We start from the raw sequence: 25,731 nt of genomic DNA on the forward strand, positions 1-25,731 counted from the left end.
TTTTACATGTTAAAATGTCAATGTTAATGTCATCAACTAAATCCTAGGGTATAAATTTAAACATTTTGAGTATTACATGTGTATACAGTAACAGAAAATTGACCAAGTTAGAAAGGACAAAGTCAATTACTCAATTAGCCATCTGACTTAGCTATTTAGTGGTTCATCTTTCTAGATGAGTTCCTAATTAGGCATTAGAGACACCAAACTGGCTTCCTTTTTCTGAAAGTTCATCTCAGTATATATTTAGGTTTGCATCTTTATTCAAACCTTGTATAATATGACAGCTTACTTTTCCTCCTAGAATTCTTTTCTCATTTGGAATCTAAATTTGCAAGTAATAGCTCACAGCACTCCAAATGCCCTGTAACACAGTACATTAGGCTAAATATTCAAAAACAGGACCCTGTAGATTTAAAGAATCAGTTATCATTTAAAGACTCAAGCAACAAGGGGCTATGACTAAACATTACACTTAAACAGCTGGTGCACACGTTTTGTGTGGCATTTTCTAAATGTCTTGCCTTCACCACAACCTGAGGGGCTCTAAAAGTTTTCTAGGAAGGCATTTGCCTTTAAGCACTTAAATTGTCTACTGTTTCATAAAAATGCTTTGCAATCAGCTTTGGCGTTCCTCCTAAGTATCTATGACCTAGATCAGCATAGCTTCTTACAAAGGTTAGTTACCAAAGACACTTACGGTCATCTCAAGTTAGCAGGTGCCATAATTACTATTCAACTCATGACTTTCCTAAGCCACTGCCTGGTATAGTATTACCAATTTCTACTTTTCCAAAGACTACATTAGGCTAAATATTCAGAAACAAGACCCTGTGGATTTAGAGAATTGGTGATCATTTCAAGACTCGAGTTATGACAAGGAGTTAGGGTTAACCATTATGCTTAAACAGCTGGTGCATATGTTCTGTGTGCCATTTTCTAAATGTCTTGCCCTCATCACACTGTATCTCTGATAGACTCCTATTTACAAAGTATGAGGGATATATTTTAATCTATGATGAAAAAAATAATGAAATACCATCATGTGTCCTGACTGCTAAAGTGTTCTTTTTTCTCTCTTTAGAACTGCTCTTGCCTTAGCATAAAGAAATTAGATTTTGTTATATAAAGAAAATGGACACTATCACAGTACAGCACTATTTACTGTAATAATGATTAAAAGTAGTCTTTTCAAGATATATAATGCCAATAAGTAATCCAGATTACTGAGGAAAGTGACCTATTAAGTAACCTAATAGATTACTTATGAAACTAGAGTCTCTTGGTCTACTTTAGCTTTCATAATCCCCAACTTCACCAACCCAGTGATGGTTCAAGCAGACTCAGGAACAGTCAAATAACTGCTTTCAATGTAATCTGAACGATATCCCATGGATTGACCAAGAAATAGAAACTAACTTCTAAGCAATCTATAACACTGCCTCTAACCAAGAGCTGAAAATTCAAGTGAAAGTTTCCTCTCATTTCTCTCTTAACAATATAAAATTATAGCCATAGATTTCTCTTGGATACAAATGGCTACACTTAAAAAAAGGGTCCATGGTCAAACAATCCAATCAGTCCAAATTATTTACAAATAAAACACCAACAATAACATTACTATTCAGTGTCCAACTTTTCAGAAAAAAAAATCACAAAAGGCAAGAATTCATAGACTAGGTAATAAATAAGAAGCATTACATTCTCATCAAATACCTCAATAAGCTCTGCACACAGACAGAGGGAATGTAAGCATCAAAGCATTATTACATCACTAGCATGTTGGGAAGCCAGAGTCGACAATGTGAGGCAGAGGTGGTCCTTCTCACAGGACCTAAGGTTGATGCCAACCCATCCTTACTTCTGCCATCACTTTTACACTTACAGTCAAAGAACGACATGCAGCTAATGGAAATTCAACACTTCTAGTCAGCAAATAATATTCCAGCCACACTTAATTAGAAAGTAACTGATTAGCGTCACACTTGGAATCCAATTCCAGTACAGCAAAGTGGTTCAGTCACTCAGTTGTTAAACAAATATCCTTATTGAACACCACTATATCCAGGCAATGTTCTAGGCAGTAGTGATTATAGGAACAATTAAAACGCAGTATCTCTGTCCTCTGGTGCCAAACAACCTGGGTTCAAATCCTGGCTCCACCACTTGTTAAATGAGTGAACTTGAAAGATTACATAACCTCTATTAAAATTAATATGCGACCAGCTATAGTATCTACCTCACATTATTTTGTGAAGATTAAATGAGTTTATGCTTACAAAGGGTTTAAAACAGTGACATCAGATGGCCAACTAGCAGCTCCTAGCATTCATCCCCCTCAAAACAAAACCCAAAACAACGACTAAACAACTACATTTTAATAAAAATAACTGAGATAGAGGGCCAGAGCGCATCAGAGGAGTTACAGAAACCATGGTGACAAATCTCAGGCTGGCCACATGGAAAACAGAAGGAAACACCAGGCCTCCACCACCCTATATCCCAACGAGGATCACCTGGGAACCAGGACAAACCTCCCCACTTCGAGGAGGTAAGCAAGAGGATTTCAGCAACCCCCATCAACACCTTGGACACATACAGACCTCACCACTGTTCCTGCAGTTCTCATAGGCACTAAGCCCAGCTGAGGGAGCTGCCTAGAGTCCACATTGCTGTGCTCCCTCCAAGAAGGAGACGACACTGTGACCTGTCCTCTACGGCCCATGCAACTACTGTGCTATACCATCTTGGAAATGGAAACATGGCTGGAGTGTCTTGCTCCTAGTGTGAGTAGCCACAGCTTCCCTTCATCTCCAAGGCTAAGTCACCACCAAACTATCACAACCAATTGGCCAGACATCCCCAAGCTGCAACTGTTATATACCCTTACTCATGGGGCCAAGGAGAGAGGAAGCCACTCCATCTACCCCTCTTCTCTCCCTGTATTAGCCCATACTTGCATTGCTATAAAGGACTACCTTTATAGGTTTAATTGGCTCATGGTTCTGCAGGCTGTATAGGAAGCATGGCTGGCGGTGGGGGGCGGAGCAGGGGGTGGGTGGTTCAGGAATCTTACAATCATGGCACAGAGCAAAGAGAAAGAAAGCATGTCTTACATGGCCAGAGCAGAAGGAAGAGAGCAAAGGGGGAGATTTTAAACGACCAGATCTGTGAGAACTCACTCCCAAGAACAGCAAGGGGGAAATCCCCCACCCACCCCACCACCCCCCAATCCAATCACCTCCTACCATGCTCCTCCTCCAACACTGGGGATTACAATTAGACACGAGATTTGGGTGGGGACACAAATTCAAACAATATCACTCCCCTTCCAGGGAAAACAGTACCTTCACTGCTTAGAGGAGTCACCCCACACTAGTGCCCAACTTGAAGCAGTGCCCTACATCCAAGGAAATGGCACCCAGAGCAGTCACGCATCCAAGTGCTTTAGCAGAAGTGGTGCCCTGTATCCCAAGGAATCAGTGCCTGGACTGTCCAAAAAAGTCATGCCCCTCAGGCCTGCGCTGAAGCAGCACATTGCCCCTGGGGAACTGGTGCCCTCAACCAGCTGAGCATCCCAGGGCTTCTTTTTTTTTTTTTTGAGACGGAGTCTCGCTCTGTCGCCCAGGCTGGAGTGCAGTGGCGCGATCTCGGCTCACTGCAAGCTCCGCCTCCCGGGTTCACGCCATTCTCCTGCCTCAGCCTCTCCGAGTAGCTGGGACTACAGGCGCCCGCCACCACGCCCAGCTAATTTTTTGTATTTTTAGTAGAGACGGGGTTTCACCGTGGTCTCGATCTCCTGACCTCGTGATCCGCCCGCCTCGGCCTCCCAAAGTGCTGGGATTACAAGCGTGAGCCACCGCGCCCGGCCGCATCCCAGGGCTGAGCTGACATAGTACCCTGCATCCAAGGGAAACAGAGCAGTGGCTAAGCAGAGACATTCGCCCTACAGGCCAAACAACTCTAGTATTCTGTTTCCCTAAAGTTGGATTCCCTAGAGTCTGAACTGCTGAGACACTCCTCTCCTTGCAGAGTCGAGTAATCGCTGTGCTGTTCCCTCCCCTCCCCAGGGCCCACACAACAGCTGTGCTCTGCCATTCTGGGATATGTGCTGCTGTTGCACCTGGCTTCACAGAGCCTAGGATACTGCCAAGCTCCACCATCTGAGGGCCTAGAGTCATTACTGCATGGTGCCTCATCCTCTGGGCTCCAACTTGCCACTGAGCCCTATTGGCTCAGGTTCCCAAATTGTAGCTACATACACCCTGCTCCCTGGGCCCAAACCTCCAGAGCACCCCTTCTTCCCAAGTCACGCCAATGCTGTGCCCTGCCCCCTAAGAAAAGAATCATAACCTCAACCTAGGTCCCTGGGCCAAAGCTACTGGAGTGCCTCAGAGTCACAGATCCTGGCTTTATGGGCAACTGACATCCAACTCTGCCATAGAGAACAAAGCCAGGCACCCAATACATCCCAAGATGCAGGTGCCACGGTAAGTTCACAAAACCCTGAGCCTGGGACCCCAGCGTCACAGCCACCCCGAGCACCTGCACCTGGAACCCAGTGCCACAGCAGCTGCTTGTACACTGTGTCATACCTGACACAAACAGGGATCCCCTCAGCTAAGTCTCCCAACTGTGGGAAAAACAAGAAGAGGAAGACCCCAAAAACCCTTGACACCAAGGACCTACATGACTGCCACAACTACCACAAACTTCTACAGCCTAGGCAATTGAGGCACCCAAAGTTACTGCTGATGTTGAACACAGGTGAAGAAGCTGCAAGAAGACTGTACTACTGCTCCTACTGGACACGAGCCAACACACACTCCCCAACCAGCACACTAAAATCCAACTGCAAGGGAAAGTCTCTATAACAGCCATTCAAAAGACTGTAGAAGAGGTGATTGCCCCACCACATGCAAACATCAAAACAGGGACACAAGACATAAGAAAGCAAGTAAATATGACACCAAGAAAGGAATATAACTCTTTAATACTAGAACCCAATAAAAAGGAAGTCAGTGTGAGCCCAGGAGTTCGGAACCAGCCTGGACAACATAACAAGACCCTATCTCTACCCACCCCCGCTCCCAAAAAAAAAAGCTGGATGTGATACGCCTGTAGCCCCAGCAATTTGGGAGGCTGAGATGGGAGGATCACTTGAGACTGCCGAGAAAATGCCACTGCACTCTGGCCTGGGCGACAGAGGAAGACCCTGTCTGAAAAAAAAAAAAAAAAGAAAAGAAAAGAAAAAAAAAGGGGGAAATCAACAAACTGCCAGAAAAAGAATTTAAAATCTTGGCCCAGATGCAGTGGCTCACACCAGTAATCCCAGCTACTTGGTTGTGGGGGCAGGGGTGCAGGGACGGGGCTAAGGCTCAAGAATCATTTGAACCTGGGAGGCGGAGGTTGCAATGAGCCAAGATCATGCCACTGCACTCCAGCCTGGGCGACAGATGACAGCGAAAGTCTGTCTCAAAAAGATAACAAAATAAAATAATTATCTCAAGGAAACTCAAAGAGATACAATAAGATACAGATAGAAAATTCACCAAAATCAGGATGTAAATGAGAAATTCAACAAAAAGAATGCATGAAGAAGAGCCAACAGAAATCATGCAGCTGAAGAATTTAATGGTGAAAACAATGAAGAAGTCAATAAAAAATACGATAGAAAGTTTCAAAAGATTTCATCAAGAAAACGAAAATCTCAGAACTTGAAGATAGGTAGCTTGAAATTACCCAGAGGAAAAACAAACAAATTAAAAAAAAAAAAAAAAAAAAAAAAAAAACAATGAAAAAGAGTGAAGAAAGCCTGCAAAATTTATAGGACAGCATTAAATCAACCAATATTCCCATCATGGGAACTCCAGAAGGAGAAAAGAAAAGGCATAGAAAACCTATTCAATGAAATAATAGCTGGAAACTTCCCAAGTCTGGGGAGAGATATGGACATACAGATCCAAAAAGCCCAAAAGTCCCCAAAGAGATTGAATCCAAAAAGTAGTTATAATTAGTGGGTAGTTATACACCCAAGGCACATTACAGTCAAATGGTCAAAAGTCAAAGACAAAGATAAAATTCTAAAGACAGCAAGAGAAAAGCATCAAGTCACATAAAAGGGAATTCCCATTAGAATAACAGCAGATTTCTATGCAGAAACCCTACAGACCAGGAAAAAATGGAATGTTATATTCAAATAGACAAACAGAATTATATAAACTAAAAATCTTCTGCACAACAAAGCAAACAACAGAGTGAACAGCCAACCTGAAGAACAGGAGAAAATATGTGCAAACTACTCATCTGATAAGGGATTAATATCTAGAATATACAAACAACTCAAACAACTCAACAGCAAAAACTCAAATAATCTGATTTTTAAATGGGCAAATGTAGCCGGGCACAGTGGGTCACACCTGTAATCCAGGCACTTTGGGAGGCCAAGGCGGGCGGATCACTTTTGAGGCCAGGAGTTAAAGACCAGCCTGGCCAACATGGTGAAAACCTGACTCTACTAAAAATACAAAAATTAGCTGGGCATGGTGGCGCATGCCTGTAGTCTGAGCTACTCAGGAAGCTGAGACAGGAATTGCTTGAACTCGGAGGTTGCAGTGAGCCGAGATTGCACCACTGCACTCCAGCCTGAGTGACACACTAAAACTCTGTCTTAAAAAACAAGAAAGACAAATGAGCTAAACATACATTTCTCAAAAGAAGACATACAAATGACCAACAGGTATATGGAAAGATCCTCAACATCACTAATCATCAGAGAAAAGCAAATCAAAACCTCAAAGAGGTTATCATCTCATTCTAGTTAGAATGGCTATTAGCAAAACGAAAGGAAAGAAAATGCTGGTGGGAATGCAAATCAGTACAGCCATTATGGAAAATTGTATGGAATTTCCTCAAAAAACTAAAAATAGAGCAATCATATGATCCAGCAATCCCACTACTGGGTATCCAAAGGAAAGGAAATCAGTAAGTTAAAGAGAGACATGCATTCATGTGTTTACTGCAGCTCTATTCGTAATAGCCAAGATATGGAATCAACCTAAGTGTCCATCAACAGACAAAATGTAGTAAGTCAAATAAGCCAGGCACAGGAAGATAAATACCACATGTTCTCACTTATACGGAAGCTTAAGAAGTTGACTCATAGAAGTGAGGAAGGGTAGTGCAGAGAGGTGGGTAGCCAAAGGTTAGTTATCAGATACAAATATACAGTTAAATAGGATGAATAAATTCTTCTAAAGGAGGCCAATGGACAGTGCCCAAAAGAAAGAATGAAGTTTCCATCAGGCTGGGCCCTTAGGATAAAATTAGTATTTGTTTAATTTCCAAGAAAAGCTTCGTCTACTGGAATATACACCAAGGCCCAAGTCTATAAAAGACCATTTTGTGAACAGGGGGTACACAGGAGCCCACAACCAGTCTACTCAGTGAATTCTCTTTCAGGAGGCTAAGGCTAAAAAAACTTAGGCCCAAGGAAAACTACAAATGACCATGACTTACTATAAACCCAAGAAAATGGGAATATGTATCATTCAAAATCCTGGCAGAAAAAAATCAAATCAAATCAAATCGGGTGACTCAAAGGCAGTTTAGAGACTATGCTATTATACAAAGGTATGGGCAAAATACAGAGAAGCTACAAAGCTGGTAGGACACTTAGGCATGAAGGGACAAGAGGAGGCAGCAGCTACCAAAACCAGGGAGCAAGATGTGTAGAGAATGCCACCCGACAGGAAAGGCATCACTTTTAGCAACCCAGGGCACCCAGCAGGAAAGAGGCCTGAGAGTAACACCCTAGCATCACTCTATCTCCTTTGACCTCCTGCTGGTGCTCCCACTCACCAAGCCCAAGCAGGAGCCCACCAATGAGATCCAGGCAGGTTAGGTTCCTGGGGCAGAGAATAGGGTAAACAAGGGTGGGAAACAATATGGAAGGGCAAACAGAAGATTATCTAGCATGTATATAATAACTCCAATATTTCTGTGACATCTTATTTCAGAAAACTTTGGCATTTGTTACTACTTTAAAAAAAAAACACATAAAAAATACATAAGGGATGATGTTCAAGGAACTCTTCACAGATCCATGGCACATGGTATTAAAACTTAGGCACTGAGAAGTATTTGGCTTTGGAAGAAAAAAAAAAAACAACTCAGGTAGCATTACTTTCTAGTAAGTTTCTTGAATAGCATACAAAATCCCAGACCGAGTGTGGTGGCTCATGCCTGTAATCCCAGCACTTTGGGAGGCTGAGGTAGGTGGATCACAAGGTCAAGAGTTCAAGAGCAGCCTGGCCAAGATGGTGAAACCCTGTCTCTACTAAAAATACAAAAATTGGCTGGGTGTGGTGGCAGGCGCCTGTAGTCCCAGCTACTGGGGAGCTTGAGGCAGGAGAATAGCTTGAACCCAGGAGGCGGAGGTTGCAGTGAGCCGAGATCGCACCACTGCACTCCAGCCTGGGTGACAGAATGAGAGTGCACCACAAAAAAAAAAAAAAAAAATCTATTTACTTATTCCGCCATTTTGCAATGATGCACAATAGAGGCAATCTTAATGTTTATTTTGTCTAAATAATAGTCAGTCTTCATAAACCAAGCTCAAACTACGTTTTAAACTAGTAAGACTATTTGCCAAACTGTATCTTTTAAATATAACTTAATATTTACTTCACATATTCAAACAAGAATTTGTATCAAAACCATTAATTAAAATAAATTGTGAATGTAATTTGGCCAGCTTGCCACATTTATAGGATTACTATTCTATTAAACAAGTTATTCTCAGGATCAATTAGCTCCAGCAAAAAGAAAAGATACTTGTAATTTATATGATGGAGACTAAGTCAACACAAAAATAAATTATAAAAGCACACTGACGGGAGGATGAGGCAGGATAATCGCTTGAACCCGGGAGGCAGAGGTTGTGGTAAGCCGAGATTGCGCCATTGCGCTCCAGCCTGGGCAACAAGAGCAAAACTCTGTCTCAAAAAAAAAAAAAAAAAAGCACACTGAGCCTAGACTAACTTAGGTACCAACCTAGCTATATTACCATGTATAATCTTAAGTACTAGAAATGCAAAACCAGGATCTCATATATACAGTTAGTCTGATCACATCTTATGACTTGAAATGTAAGCAATAAACTATTATTCACCAACTGCCTACTGAGAAGGGCCTTCTTAGTGCCTGGCACTGTATTAAACACTGTACATACATTATTTATTTGAATCCTCTCAACCCTATGGCATAGATTTTTAATATTAATGTAAATATAACCAAATGACTAAGAAGCCCCCAGAAAAGAAGCTGTCATATATTAGACATTAATAGTGTTTAGCTAGCCACAGTGGCTCATGCCTGTAATCCCAGTACCTTGGGAGGCAGAGGCAGGAGGATCTCTTGAGCCCAGGAGTTCAAGACCAGCCTGGGCAACATGACAAAATCCTGTATCTACAAAAAGTACAAAAATTAGCTGGGTGTGGTGTCCTGTGCCTATAGTCTCAGCTATTCAGGAGGCTGAGGCGGGAGGATCACCTGAGCCTGGGGAAATCGAGGTTACATGATGCCACCACTGTACTCCAACCTGGGCAACAGAGTGAGACCCTCGTCTCAAAAAAAAATGTTTTTATGTATTTACTGACAACCATCTTGCCATAATGAAGAAAGTCTATAGCAGTCATAGCAGGTTGCCTACCCAAATCCATTCCCTACTCCCACTACTCCCAACCCAACTTTCTACTACCTGTCAGACCTTTTGTTGGGTGTTTCTGTCCTCAGGAAAGCTACCCCTTAACCCAGAGCAGAAGGTGGATCTGGATTACTCTGAGTCGGGCAGACTCCTTTCCTCTTGCCAGGGATAACTGAGGAATAGGCATGTTGCACAATTCAGATTTAGGACAAGTCTGCTAGGAGCTTCTAGATTGTTTGCTTATAAAGAGAGACATATGGAAGGAACAGTCCTTTTTGTTCTCACTGGACATATTATGTGCAAATGTCATGCAAAGAGCCTTGCAGCCACCCAGTGCCAGGCACACTGAAGACGACAGTGATGAAAAATATCAAGAACCTGGATCCTTGATGATACTGCAAAGTCCTTATATTTAACAACCCTGAATTCACTTAGCCTAACTCAGGACTTATACTTAATGAGAAAATAAATCCCCCATTTTTCAAGCAGTTTGGGAGCTGGGTTTTCTGCAAACTCCAGTGCAAAGTATCCTAACTGATAAAGGTACTAGCTAACAACAATAATTCTTCTTGGGGCTTGTTTTAAAATAAGAATGTAAAGCATAAGCTTCATCAGGACTATGAAAGATATTAAGAAGACGGATAGCAATATATAGACCTTCCTTGAAGAATATACACCTGAAATACACAGCATCCAACAGCAAGGGCACAGAAGGTTTCAAAGCACCCCAACAGTGAAAATGCTGAAGCGTCAAAGGGCTACTGGAGCTTGGAAAAGTAACACTGATCCTCATGCCACACAATGGAAAATACTAACAACAATAAGAAACAGTTAAAAAGTAACAAGACACGGGGCTGGTGGGGCAAGGTATGGAGATACTTTCTGATACAGAGATAATTCCAGTATGTTTAAATGGATTAAGGTTTTATTAAAAATCTGAACAAAACTGCACCACTAACTCAGGTTAATCCTTAAATACACAAAGACCTATTACCTCTCCAGACACTACCTTCATCACAAGTTGTCAAGCTACTTAAGATAAAATGTTCACAAGAATTAAAATAGGAGCATAACATGAATGTAATGTAATTACAACTTTATTAACAGCACAATACTGAAAAGACACCTTAGTTTAAATGTTTTAATGGAACTATATTGGCGAAGGTAAGTAATGGTACTTTCAGAAAACACACAGAATGAGTTTTTCCCTCTAGATAGTAAAATGAACAACTTTAATATATCCCCAAATCATGATTGTACCTGTTGTCTTTTGGCTGCCATAATGTTCAGCTTATCCACTTCAGGTTTTAGGGCTTTATACTGGATTCCTAAGTCTTGTTCATTGCCAGCATTCCTCAACTTCAAGATACCATCTTCCACCTATAAAACAAGAAAGACCCCAAAGCCCAAAAATTCTGAATATAGGTCTGTAAACAAAGAAGATGGCATCCTAGAAATTTTCATTCCTGTTAACAGCTACTCAAAAAGCAATCCAAACTTAGCTCTCTTGAGTTTGCATGGTCCTCTCTAACATTTAAACAGCAGTTACACAGGAGCTTCATAGTGGGAAAGACACTAATATTAGCCTCTATCTAAAAGTTCAAAATTTAATATATCTTGGTTTCTCAACTCCAGAACTCTACTAGTACAAGGAAAATATTTAATCATTACTGGAAAAAGGGAAGGAGTCAAAACAGTATCTTTGCTACAAGTTCTTCATTACAGCCAAGACAACACTGGCTCAGAACAGAGCCAGGATGATATATATACTTGGAATAGAGGAGTAAGTGGAAATTAAACAAAAACATCTCTGGTCCATTGAGACAAACCAAATTCAAAACCAAACTAAATTCTAAGGAATACTGAACTAAGGAAGGCCAGTAGCAATCTTCCTATGATAGAACAAATTACAGACATAGGCCTGTATACTTACAACTTTCAGCTGAACAAGTAATTTGTAGACATCTGCCATGTCAGCCAAAATCAGCAACCGGGTAACAGCAGAGAGCAAAGCTCGAGCTGCCCGAACCATGTTGCCTCGCTTCACAGAAGAGCAGGGATCATCTGCGAACTCTCCCGCAGCAGTCTTCATCAAATCACCTGTTTTACAGAATGAAAAACAAACTCAGCAAGAATGAACTCAAATAACTGATCTACATTTTCAAAAATATAAAAAAATCCAAACTTTGTATATTTCATGCACAAATTTAGTTTAAGAGTTTTCATTTTTGTTGTTGTTTGCTGTTCCTTTGTTTTATAGCTATCACTAAAAAAAACCTTCATATATTGCTGGTGAAAGCAAAACATCTGGAAAGTAACTTGGTACTATACATCAAGAGGCTTAAAAATATTTCCCTTTGATCTAATAATGTTCCTTTCCAAAAAAAGGGCATTATATGTATCCAAAAAAAAGAAAAATTCAAGATTTGAATGGGAGAAAAAAACGCATCTAATGCAATCTACTCTCACATCCATAGAATAGAGAAACAGGGCAACAATTATGCAGAAACACACTTCATTAATCATCCCAACTACACAATGTGTACAGCCATAACAGAGACTCACTGATATGTGAAAATACAGAGTTCAGCCACTGATTCATTCATTTCCTTCGCAGAGCACTACCAAAAGCTCACATGCTCAATAAGCATCTAGTTAAGTAAATTATGGTGTGGCCTACAATTGACTATTATGAAAATATTTATATACATGAAAAATGTTAAGCAGAAACAAACGAAATTATAAATGTATGCTTCTTTCTAAATACAGAGGAAAGATTGGAGTCAAAAGGCAAATAATAGTTATCATTGGGTTACACACGGCCTCTTTACATTTGGTACTTATAAAAAGTTTCTATAATGAAGAGGTATTGTATCTATAATTTTTAAAAAACTAGCTAAAAACATATAAAATAGATTTTACTATAGTTAATAGGAATATCCAACTTATACAATCCTGAGCTCAAGGATTTATTTATAGGCTGGGCATGGTGGCTTACACCAGCAATCTCAGCGGTTTGTGAGGCCGAGGCAGGAGAATCTCTTGAACCCATGCATTTGAGGTTGCAGTGAGCCATGATTGCACCACTGCACTCTAGCGTGGGTGACAGAACAAGACCCTGTCTCTTTAAAAAAAATTTTTAAAATAATTTATAACATTTCCTAGAAACTTGTGAAACTTATCCTTTCTGTCATTTGTGTCTTAAAATTATTTACAGTGCCCATTGTCACTCTTTTCTTACAGCTAGAAGCAACTAAAGGGCCAGTGTTGTGTCTTGTCCACTGGTTATACAAATAGGGCCTCTATGGAGACTATCTTTGGAATCCTGGAAAAGCAATTACTCCCTCCTTTGGCTGAGCAAGCCCACTTCAGTTCACGTTAAAGCCTAAAACCCATTCACACACTCGTCTTCCCTGAATTTTTTTTTTTAAGGCACTTTCAAGAAGCCTAGCTATTTCTCAACAGACCTATTAAATTTCTCCTAGCTATCATCTTTGGATGCACAACACAAGCAGAAGAGGGGGGAAAAAATTGCCTCACATGCACATATTAATTAGGCTTAGAAGCACTGTATAATTCTAAGAGTAAAGATAAGCTCCACATATTTGTCAGGCCAGAAAAAACTTCCAATGAATTATACAGTTAAGAGGTTTTCCTGGATCTAACACAGTCTTCTCTCTTACATCTTCAGGAAGATATAGACATATGGCAGTCATTATGTGGATTCGTAACATTAATGCTAGTATCTTCTGGTATTTTAAAAGATGGAGATCATTCATTCTTTTATTTGTTCAACAAATGTTTGAGCACCCATCGCACATCCTACTGGATGGGCATACCCTACTGGAGCTCTATGGAGGGAAGGAGAGAGACAAAAAATTAACAGCTGCTTAAGACAAGGCATTTGGTCTCAAAGGGTTCACAAATCATAGAGTATTACAATGCACCCAAAAATTAAATAGCCTTGTGAACAAGGTGCTCTGGAAATATACTGAAGGAAACTATTTACTCAGGGAAGAATTTATCTGAAAAGCCTTGCAGAAAGAGATATTTGCCTTAAAAAATATTAATAATGTCTTAGGCTGGGCACAGTGGCTCACACCTGTAATCCCAGCACTTTGGGAGGCCGAGGTGGGTGGATCACCTGAGGTCAGAAGTTTGAGACCAGCCTGGCCAACATGGTGAAACTCCATCTCTACTAAAAAAATACAAAAAAATAGCCAGGTGTGGTGGTGGGCGCCTGTATTCCCAGCTACTTGGGAGGCTGAGGCACAAGAATCACTTGAACCTGGGAGGCGGAGGTTGCAGTGAACCAAGAACGCGCCACTGCACTCCAGCCTGAGCAACAAGAGTGAAACTCCATCTCAAATATACATATATATATATATATATATACTGTCTTAAACAATATTACTACCAAACAAGAGAGAATAAGCAAGAGATGTTCACTCTATATAATAAGCAGAACTTCACCTAATTTAGCACTTGCTACACACTAAAAACAAATCCACTTCCAAAACACAAAGCTGAACATACCATCCCTGCCTTCAAATAACTTATCCAGAAAAGATGGATCTGACCATTAAGAAATTATGTGGCATTTTAACATACAAGCTGTAAGAAAGAAAACATAAGGTGTCAAGGGAATTCAAAGGAGGAAGCACTAACAACCAGTTCGGGGAAGAAATGAATACCAGCAACAGCTTTATGGAAGGCATGGTACTCTGAAATGAACCCATCCCTCAAAGGAGAGGAAGGATGTGGGCAGCAGAGTTAAGGGAGTTACCACCTCAAGCAGAAGGAACAGTAACATAATAATGTCCAACACTGGCTGGGTGCAGTGGCTCACACCTATAATCCCAGCACTTTGGGAGGCTGAGGCTGGTGGATCACTTGAGGTCAGGAGTTCGAGACCCGCCTGGCCAACATGGTGAAACCCCATCTCTACTAAAAATGCAAACAGCCAGACATGGTGGCAGGTGCCTGTAATCCCAGTTAACTCGGGAGGCTGAGGCAGGAGAATCACTTGAACCCAGGAGGCAGAGGTTGCAGTGAGCCGAGATTGCGCCACTGCACTCCAGCCTGAGCAACAAAGCGAGAGTCTCAAAAAAAAAAAAAAAAAAAAAAAAAAAAGTCCAACATTTATTAAATATCTACTCTATGGCACTACACTTATTTTTAAAATTCTGTTACCCACCTAGAAAGTAAGTGGTATTAGCCTTTGCTTACAAATAATACAACTAAAGCTTATACAGATTAACTAACTTAATCCCTGCCACCTAACTAGTAAATGGCAGAGTCCGGATTTGTAATGCCAGTATTTATGCTCTTTGTAGAACCACTTATCATGCTGAGGTATACAATAAGAAAGCTTGAATATTATATATTAATATATAATTCATATATTAATTAGGCTTAGAGGCATAATATCTAGTCTGAATTATCTAGTCTAACTGAGGAGTAAGGGATATGCTTAGAAGAAGCAGAAGATGGGAGTAGAAAGGCCAGAGACAAACAGAATTCAATTCCCTCAAGCAGAGGGAAGTCAAAGTAAAGAGGATTAACCTATCTAAAGTACATACAATAAACCTAACCAGACAGCTGGATCAGAAAGCTACAGTGAGAGCCCAGAAAAGAGTAGTAGTAAATTACAAAGGTAGGGGTCAAAAGATCTGATCACCTTTGATTAAGCACAGTACATTATTTAAAGGTTGCAAGCTGGGGCCTTTCTGAGCGGGAGAAGAAAGCCAGAGCTGTATGAAAACACATGAGTTGGGAAATATTTAGAAAAAAACAAAAAAAGTTAGGACCCTCGAGACTGTGGACATCAGAGTAAGGAGAGGAAGATTCTGTAATAAAAGAAACAATAAAGAGAACCAAGACTGTCAAAAACAAGAAGGCCAGACTTCTTAAGAGAAAACTGGTCAACCAAAACAAATGTAAACATAGAGATCAATCAACTTTAACTGAGAATCCAGAAATATATTCCGATTTTAACAAGAGTGCCGAGAATATTCAATGAAGAATGGTCTTGTCCACAAGTGGTGCTAAGACAAGTGCAATATGCAAAAGGATTAAGTTGGACTCCTATCTCACACCATATACTTACAAAATTTATCAAAACCTAAATGTTAGAGCTAAAATTATAAAACACTTAGAAGATAACACTGGTGTAAGTCTTCAAGACCTTGATTCACAATGGTTTCTTAGCTACGACACCAAAAGTACAAAAACAGAACCAAAAACAGGTTAAGTTTGACATCATCAAAAAATTTAAAATTTTGTGCTTCAAAGAACACTACCAAGAAAGTAAAAAGACAACCCACAAATGAAAGAAAATTTCTGCAAATTATAAGGATCTAGTATCCAGAATATATAAAGAACTCTTATACTAAATATTTTTAAGTTGGCTGCAGTGGCATGTGTCTGCAATCCTAGCTACTTGAGAGGCTGAGGCAGGAGGACTGCTTGAGCCCAGAAGTTAGCATCTAGCCTGGGCAACATAGCAAGACCTGGCTTCTTTAAAAAACAAACAAACAAACAAAAATAGACAAATAATCCAACTTCAAATAGGCAAAGGATTTAAACAGGCGCCTGTCTGAAGATTTAGAAATGGCCAATAAGCACATGAAAAGATGCTCAACCTCATTAGCCATCAGGTAATACAAATCAAAACCACACAAAGATATCACTTCATACTTAGTTAGGATGGCTATAATAAAAAAGGCAGATAATACCAAATGGCAAGAATATGGGGAAATTAGAACTCTCATACCCCAATGCTGGGAATGTAAAAAGGTGCAGCTGCTTTGGAAAACAGTCTGGCAGTTCCTCAAAGAGCTAAATGTTATCATATGACTCAGTAATTCCACTGCTAGGTGGATATGGTTTGGATCTGTGTCCCTGCCCACATCTCATGTCAAACTGTAATTCTCAATGTTGGAGGTGGGGCCTGGTGGGAGATGAGTGGATCATAAGAGTGGTTTCTCATGAATGGGTTAGTACCAACCTCTTGGTGCTATTCTTGTGATGGTGAATGAGTTCTCATAAGATCTGGTTGTTTAAAGGTGTGTGACACCTCTCCCACCGGCTCTCTTGCTCCTCCCCACCATGTTAGATGCCTAGCTCCCCATTTCCCTTCCACCATGATTGGAAGCTTCCTGAGGCCACCCCAGAAGGAGATGCCACTATGCTTTCTGTACAGCCTCCAGAACCTTGAGCCAATTAAACCTCTTTTCTTTATAAATTACCCAGTTTCAGGTATTTCTTTATAGCTATGTGAGAACGGACTAATATAAGTTGGTGCAAAAGTAATTGTACTTTTCATCACTTTTTTTAAATGGCGAAAACCATAACTACTTTTGCACCAACCTAATACATAGCTACACAACTAAAAACCTGTACATGAATGCTTACAGTGTCACTATTCGTAACAGCTGAAAAGCAGAAAGAACCCAAACATCTACCAACTGAAAAACAGACATACAAAATGTGGCATTATCCAGTATTTAGCCATAAGAAAAAATGAAGTGCTGATACATGTGCAACATGGATGAACTTTCAAAACATATGTTAAGTGAAAGAATACTGTATTGTTCCATTTATATGAAATCGCCATTTGCCACAATAGGCAAATCCATAGAGACAGAAGGTAATGCTTGCTGGGCAGCGGGAAGGACGTAAGAAGAATGAGGACTAACTTCTAATGGGTAAAACTGGGTTTCTTTCTGGGATGATGAAAATGTCTGAAACTACACAGTGGTGATGGCTGCACAACCTAATGAATATACTAAAAACCATTGAATTGTACACTTTAAAATGATAAATTTTATGTATGTGAGTTATAGCTCAATAAACAAAAACGAAAAAAAAACAGTATTGAATGCAGTAACATGAAAGAGCACAGGCTCTGGAGCTGGATATAGGCTTAAGCTTTGGCTTTGCCACTTGCCAGCTATGCAACTAGACTTTATGATTCTGTTTCCTCTTCTGTACGATGTGTAGACTACCTGCTGTGAGTGTCAATTAAGACACCTTGTAAAATGCCTAGTTCAGTGCCTTGCAGCAAGCACTAGGAGACAAAATAGGGTTGGTAGAAATTATTAATATTAGGTAAAACAAGATCAGAAGACAGAGAAAAGGTCTTCATTGTGTTTCATCAGTATTCACCTATTCAACAGCAATCTCCAAGAGCATTCATGCCTCTTTCAAAACATGCTTACTGATCACCTTCTATGAGCCAGGCACTATTCTAAATGCTCCAGGAAATTAACCAACCAGGCCAGGAAAAAATCCCGGGCTCCAGGGAACTTACATTCTAGTGGGAGAGAAACACAATAAGCAAAATAAACAATAGTACTGGAGTAGGTCGCGGGAAGTGACAGAAAGGAGGACAGAGAGAAAAGGGATGTAAGATACAATTTAAAATAGGGGGATCAAGGTAGGCCTCCTTGAAAAAATACCATTTGATTTGAAGACAGTCTTGACAAAGGAATCACAGGAATAATGTGGCTATCTGGAGGAAGAGCATTCCAGGTAGAGGGAACACCAAGTCAAAGATCTAAAAAGATTATGGAAGGCGGAAGCCAATGTGGCTAGCACAAGACAATGAAGAAGACGAGTGGCTTTCTGGGAGTTGCACACACCAGATTTCAAGGGTAATAAAATAAGTTATAAATAAGACTGCTGTTTCAAGAATTTGGCCTGAGACCAGACATGGTGGCTCACATCTGTGATCTCAGCACTTTGAAAAGTCCAGGCAGGAGGACCACTTGAGACCAGGAGTTCAAGACCAGCCTACGTAACATTGTGAGACCTCATCTCTACAAATAATAAAGAAAAATTAGCCAGGCATGGTGGCATTCACCTATAGTCTTAGCTACTTGGGAGGCTAAGATGGGATGATCGCTTGAGCCCAGGAAGCCAAGGCTGCAGTGAGCCACGATCGTGCCACTGCACTCCAGCGCATGGATGACAGACCCCGTCTCCAAAAAAAAAAAAAACAAAAAACAACAAACAAAAAAAGAATTTGGCCCATTACCAGGAGGAAAAGCAAGGACTACTAAAGGAATTATTTTCTACTTTATTTTCAATTTTATGTAGCACCTATAATCCCAGCACTCCGGGAAGCTGAGGGAGGAGGATCACTTGAGCCCAGGGAGTTTGAGAGCAGTTTGGGCAACATAGTGAGAACCTGTCTCTATTAAAAAAAAAAAAAAATTAATTAATTAGCTAAGTGTGGCAGTACATGCCTGTAATCCCAGCTACTCAGGAGGCTGAAGTGGGAGGATCACTTGAGCCCACGAGGTCAAGGCTACAGTGAGCTGAGACTGCACCACTGCACTCCAGACCTGAGCGACAGGGCAAGACCCTGTCTCAGAAAATAAAAATCTTGTGTAGGGGTACCAGTATAATAGAGAGTAAGATCATAAACTCAGAAGTCAAACACACAAAAACCACAGCTTCACCACTAAATAGTCTCAGGTTCCACAGTTGTAAAACAGAGATAACAATACTGATCATCTTCACTTTGCACAGTAGCACAAGACTGTAAAAATGACCATACAAGTTGAAACAGTGCAACCTGATCCTAATCAGAGATTAATCACAGAGAATTATGATTCTCCCATGACCTTTAAAAATTTTTGGCAGTTTCCAACACCATGTTTGGAGAAAAGAAAAAAATAAAATTTTTTAAAATAAGACACCCCCCCCCCCAAATTTTCTCAGCCAGGCATGGGAGCTCACAACTGTAATCCCTGCACTTTGGGAGGTCAAGGTAGGAGAATCGATTGAGCCCAGGAGTTTGAGATCACCCTGGGCAACAAAGTGAGACCCCATCTCTACAAAATAAAAGTTAAAAAGAAATACTTTTGTCTAAGCATTAAAAATTCCTTTATTGTCTATTATAAATGTATAAGGATATGATATGGTCAACCAATATTTACTTAATGTACTAAATTAAAACATTATAAACACTGAGACAAAATATTTTATTTCCTTGTTAAAAAAAATTTTCAAAAGTAGTTTGAACAATGCTTCCCTGTCTTCTTGTCATTTACATTAGGGTGCAGAATGAGCATCTTTTTTATCCCTTGGCGAATCATCATATTCCTTTCTAAGTTTGGATCCATTTCCAATATTTTATCCAATGTCTACACTTATTTGTTATGAATATCTTCAAGAGTTCCTTTAATGTGTCGTTTTTAATGATGTCACACATTCTCTTGGACATCATAACCATGTTCCTCATTTAAGTCAAGAAGTTTGCCTTCACTAAGTAGTTCTAGCTGCATAGCTAGAGTTTTCAATAGCCGCAGGGTCAACATTTCCACAATCAGCTATTTCTTCCCTTTATATTCTAATCAAATTTCAATTCCAGGTCTATCACTTTTCATTTCTTTGCTGCTGTTGGCTAATTCCCTCTTTCAATTATTCAATTCTGTCAAGTAGTTCATGTGGGTTTATCACTAGGAGAAAAAGAAGCAACACAACTACACACTTTGCATAAACTGAACAGATTTGCAGGGAACTATCACCAACAGACTTTTAAAGAAGTGACATGACTGGTCATGATGCACATCGGTTATTTATGCAGCTATTTGTACACTTAAAAGCTAGCAGCGAAGTTTGTACAGCCACCCTTGAACAACATAGTTTGGGTTTGAATTGCGTGGGTTTATTTATACGTGGATTTTGTTCAGTAAGTATATTGAAAATTGTTTCAGAGATTGGCAACAATTTGAAAAAAACTCAAATCATGTAATCCAGAAGTACCAAAAAATTAAGAAAAAGGTATATCATGAATGCATAAAATATCTGTAGATACTGGCCTATTTTATCATGTACTACCATAAATATACACAAACCTATTACAGAAAGCTAACCAATCAAAACTTATGCACACAAACACAGGCCATACATGTGCCATTCGCAGTCAAGGGAAATATAAACAAATATAAAGATGGAGTTTAAATCATAATCAAGCATAAAATTAATTGTAGTACACACTGTACTACTGTAATAATTTTGTAGCCATCTCCTATTGCTATTGCAGCATGCTCAAGTGTTGTGAATATCGACTTAAAATGCCATATGATGCATCTGCATGCGATGCTAATCATCTCCACCTGAGCAGTTCACATCCAGTAAATTGCATGACAGTGAAAAGTGATCATTTGTAGTTCTCATACATTTTCATCATGTTTAGTACAACACTCAAAACATTGAATAACACCATGAAGTTCATATGAAGTGCCACTAGTGATGCTGGAAGTAGTACCAAGAAGTAGAGAAAAGTCATGACATTGTAAGAAAAAGCTGAACTGCCTGATACGTACTGTGAATTGAAATCTGCAGCTGTGGTTGCAGGCGGGAGCCACCGTGCCCACCCTTCTGTTGCACTTTTTTTTTTAGACGGAGTTTTGCTCTTGTTGCCCAGGCTGGAGTGCAGTGGCACGATCTCAGCTCACTGCAACCTCCGCCTCCCGGGTTCAAGTGATTCTCTTGCCTCAGCCTCCCGAATAGCTCGGATTACAGGCATGCGCCACCATGCCTGGCTAATTTTTCTATTCTTTTTTTTTTTTTTTTTTTTTAAGTAGAGACAGGGTTTCTCCATGTTGGTCAGGCTGGTCTCGAACTCCTGACCTCAGGTGATCTGCCTGCCTTGGCCTCCCAAAGTCTTGGGATTACAGGTGTGAGCCACTGAGCCTGGCCTTCTGCTGCACTTTTTAATGGCATTTGGGAACCCTTCTCTTGGTCAGCAGAAGCTGCTTCCCCTGTTATCTTGACATTTTTAAAGCCACATCTCCCTTAAATTATCAAACCACCCCTTGCTGGCATTAAATTCTCCAACTCTAGATCTTTCACCTCCCTTTTGCTTTAAATTGTCATATAATTACTTTGCTTTTTCTCGAATCTTACTAGTCTATAGATATGCCTTTCTTATAGCAGCCCTGCACCCACATAAAAGCTGCATTTTCAACACAAGATAAAATTATTTTCGTAAAAAGTGCAGGGTTTTCATGCTTGCTGCTGTAGCAGCTACAGCTTCATGAATTTTCTTTTTTTACAGTGGTCTGCTGAATTCATTTATCAGGAGTTCGAAACCAGTCTGGCCAACATGGCAAAACCCTGTCTCTACTAAAAATACTAAATTTAGCTGGGTGTGGTGGCGAGCACTTGTAATCCCAGCTACTGGAGAGGCTGAGACACGAGAATCGACTGAACCCAGGAGGCAGAGGTTGCAGTGAGCCGAGATGGCACCACTGCACTCCAGACTGGGCAACAGAGCAAGACTCTGTCTCTAAATACATACATATATATACACATATACATACATACATCTACATCTACTCTAATTTATTTTAGCTCACAGCCCTAATTACAAATCCTTAATTTCATGGCTAACATAAAGTATTAGTAATGAAAAAATACATTAGAAACACACTGTATGATGGGTTAAAATATTCACATTTTCTCCATTAGCAAAACTATAAACAAGTATATAAATAAGCCCCTGGCTAAAAACAAGGTCCTCAAACTTCTGAATGGTCATCCTTATAAAAAAAAAAATGTCACTAAGACTAACTTGAGATGTTTAATAAGTTTTATTTCAAAATTAAATGTAAAAAGAACCGATGCTCAAAACCTTGCTTTAAAAAATTGTAAAAAGGAATCAACAACTTTTTTTTTTTCCTCCATCTCTCATGTCTCTTAAAAGAACTCTAAAAATAAAAAAAAGATGGCCAGGTACGGTGGTCACGCCTGCAATCCCAGCACTTTGGAAGGCGGAGGTGGGTGGATCACCTGAGGTCAGGAGTTCGAGACCAGTCTGACCAACACGGCAAAACCCTACTAATGGTACAAAATTAGCCAGGCATGGTGGCACGTGCCTGTAATCCCAGCTACTCAGGAGGCAGAGGCAGGAGAATTGCCTGAACCTGGGAGGCAAAGGTTGCAGGGAACCAAGGTCACGCTATTGCACTCCAGCCTGGGCAACAAGAGCGAAACTCTGTCTAAAAAAAAAGTGCAGCAGAAGGCCGGGCAGGATGGCTCAACGTGTAATCTCAGCACTTTGGAAGGCTGAGGCCGGGGGATTACTTGAGATCAGGGGTTCAAGACCAGACCTACTAAAAAAAAATAATAATAAATAATAATAATAATAATAATACAAAAATTAGCCAGGCACGGTGGCCTGGGTGACAGAGCAAGACTCCAACTCAAAAATTTTTTTAAATAAAAAATTTAAAAAGATACCTGTCAATTAATTTATAGAGTAAATTTCTAAGATATCAAAAGTGCTCTCTGCACACAAAAGGGCAAACTGGGGAAACTGAGGCAGACAGGAAATATGTCCAAGGTCGCATGGTTGTAAAACCTGACTTTGTCCCAGCTGTTTGCAGTCAACTATGCTACATCTAGTAACAAAGGAGATAAAACTTAAGAGAACTCAATACTACTGTACCATCTGCCGTGAAATAAAATCTGTCATCCCCTGATGTTCTCTCCTAACTGAGCTGGGAATAAAATAAGTTCCTCTGGAGTTTAAAACAAAGACAATGGGCAATTATAAAGTAAACAAAAAAAAAAACCCCACAATTCTTTATTAGGAGAAGACAAGATCAAGAAGTTTTTGAAGCATCAAATATCATGAGTAAATTCCCCTGAAAGCAACCAAACTATAAAGTTACAGGGAAAGGATAGGCTTGGAAAATATTTAGGTGATGGAAACAAAGAACAGGCTTGTTTGTTTTAACCTGAGCCTGTTACATTGCTCCTTTAAAACAAAGAATGCTATGAAGTAATGTTAATGAATATAACTACTTTTCTCCCAGAACACCACTTGGTGTAGATGAAATAAGGTATTGGAACTGGGTCTAAATCCAGCTTCGATATTTGGTGGCTGTGTTACTTTGGGTTGTTTTATCTCTAGCTGTTTTCTTTTCTGTAAAATGAGTACATACCTTACTCGGTTGTTTTGAAAATTAAATGAAATAATATATACAAAGCTCGACAAATACTTCTGTGCCCCCTCTACTTTTCCATCTACTTTTTCCAGTTTTTAAACCTATTTAGAACATGTCATTATCCACACACCAGCTGTTTCTTACCTTTTTAGAAATAAAGTCATGATAGCAAGTTTCCTAAAGGACAGAGGAAATGTTAGCTTTTAATTTTAAATGTTGAAGCTGTAAAGGATGGGGGGAGCTTCCTTCACTCCACTGTCTATAATGCAGAAAGTAGTAATAGTTTCTTTTGTGCTAATAGCTACAACCAAAGCTTGCTGTGCCTTAAGTTTTTCCAACTGCTTTTCTTTTTATTTTTATTTTTAGCAGTTTTTTTGTTTTGTTGTGTTTCATTTTGTTTTAAAGAAGTTCTCATGTCAAGCTGGGATTCCTTCCAGTTCTCAGGAATTGGGCATCTTCCTCATCTATCCCATTTACAGTGTCACATCCCAAAATTCTACAGTATACTACGACAAGAAAGGTTCCCAACCACAACGTAATGGCTCAGAACTCCAGCTATGGAACCATCTCTACTGCCTCTAGAAGTCCTCACGGAACCTCAATAAGTAGGGCAAAGTTATATCTCCTTTCCCAAAATAATACTAAGGATACTTTTAAATAGCTTCTTCACCAGAACCTTTCTACCTTTAAGGTCCAGAAAAAAGAATTTTTGCCAGCCCAGTAGAGAAACACGGCTTATCTTCGAAAAATTATACAATCTACCCCCACCCAGGTATCTGTATTAATGGAAATGATTTTCATTTCCACTTTAAATAGCAGCTATATACCAATCTGTACTGCACAGTGAGAATGGAGATCACAATGTGTTTATGTCCTAGGGAAGGGATGGGATGGTAAACACTACAACCAACACATACCAAAATATCGACAGAGCTTAATCATAAGGTGGTACAGCCTGATGGGTGATTGTTTATTGTTTATTTTTACTTTCTATAATGAATATACTTTCATATAAAAAAGTTTTTAAATGATAAAAATGTTAATAGGTTTAGTTCGTGTGTATGATAATAAAACTCAGGCTTCAAATTTTCTTTTTTCTGAAGTATAAAAATCCCGTGGCTGCTAGTTCATGCAAAAATGAAAAAGTAAAACTTGCACATACTACAAAATCTTTCCGTAAAAGCTTATAAAGTCAGCTAACTAGATGGGTTTTATCCAAAATAAGAGTAAGCCAAGTGGTAAAATAAATGGGTATCTGCAGCCCCAATCTCATTTTTAAAATTTTCTGTAGAGTTGCTGCAGGGAAGAAGATTCAATGGTTACATGGACCTTAGGTAGGCATTTCTTAAACAGAACATTTTACAAGAGCATATTGTTTGTTATCAACTGCCAAATCCAAAAGAGAAAAGAGATTTTAAAGACATCCACCTGAATATGCTTTTGCAAACCAGCAAAAACAGCTCTGCGCTAAAATGACAAAAGCTTCCAGGAGAAGAGTTAGACGCCATCAACTATCTTAAACATGTTCAAATTACTCATTCCAGGATCAGTTTCATGAGCATACTTGAATTCCAACTCTCCCTTCTACTGATTTCCCAGATAACCGTGCTCAAGTAACTTTGCTCTCTTTATCTCAAAATGATTTTAACTGTCTAAAACCTTTTATTTCTTCTCAGATACATACTACTCCCTTTTTTTTTGTTTTGAGACAGTCTCACTCAGTCGCCCAGGCTGGAGTGCTGTGGCGCAATCTCTGCTCACTGCAAGCTCCGCCTCCCGGGTTCACGCCATTCTCCTGCCTTAGCCTGCCCAGTAGCTGGGACTACAGGCGCCCGCCACTGCGCCTGGCTAATTTTTTGTATTTTTAGTAGAGACGGGGTTTCACTGTGGTCTCGATCTCCTGCTCTCGTGATCCGCCTGCCTTGGCCTCCCAAAGTGCTGGGATTACAGGTGTGAGCCACCGCACCCAGCCAATATATACTTCTTAACAATAGGAGCCTTCAGTCTTCAAAGTAAAAAACTAGGATTATAACTATTTCTTAATACCATACTCCTTTG

General features: G+C 39.9%; 1 protein-coding gene across 9 annotated transcripts in view; it reads right to left on the minus strand.

Annotated features, from left to right (window-relative positions):
• Window positions 1–25,731, minus strand: part of CTNNA1 (catenin alpha 1) — a 183,998-nt gene that overhangs the window by 117,159 nt on the left and 41,108 nt on the right. For 8 of the 9 annotated variants that reach the window (XM_055286068.2, XM_055286071.2, XM_055286069.2 and 5 more), the window contains 2 exons: window positions 11,640–11,806; window positions 10,967–11,086 (listed from right to left, as the gene is read on the minus strand). In XM_055286068.2, coding sequence (XP_055142043.1) covers window positions 10,967–11,086; window positions 11,640–11,806 — 287 coding nt within the window. The remainder of the gene's footprint in view (window positions 1–10,966; window positions 11,087–11,639; window positions 11,807–25,731) is intronic. The other variant, XM_055286067.1, reaches the window with a different exon arrangement.

This window comes from Symphalangus syndactylus, chromosome 7, assembly GCF_028878055.3.
Source record: "Symphalangus syndactylus isolate Jambi chromosome 7, NHGRI_mSymSyn1-v2.1_pri, whole genome shotgun sequence".
In the NCBI taxonomy this organism is placed as follows: domain Eukaryota; kingdom Metazoa; phylum Chordata; class Mammalia; order Primates; family Hylobatidae; genus Symphalangus; species Symphalangus syndactylus.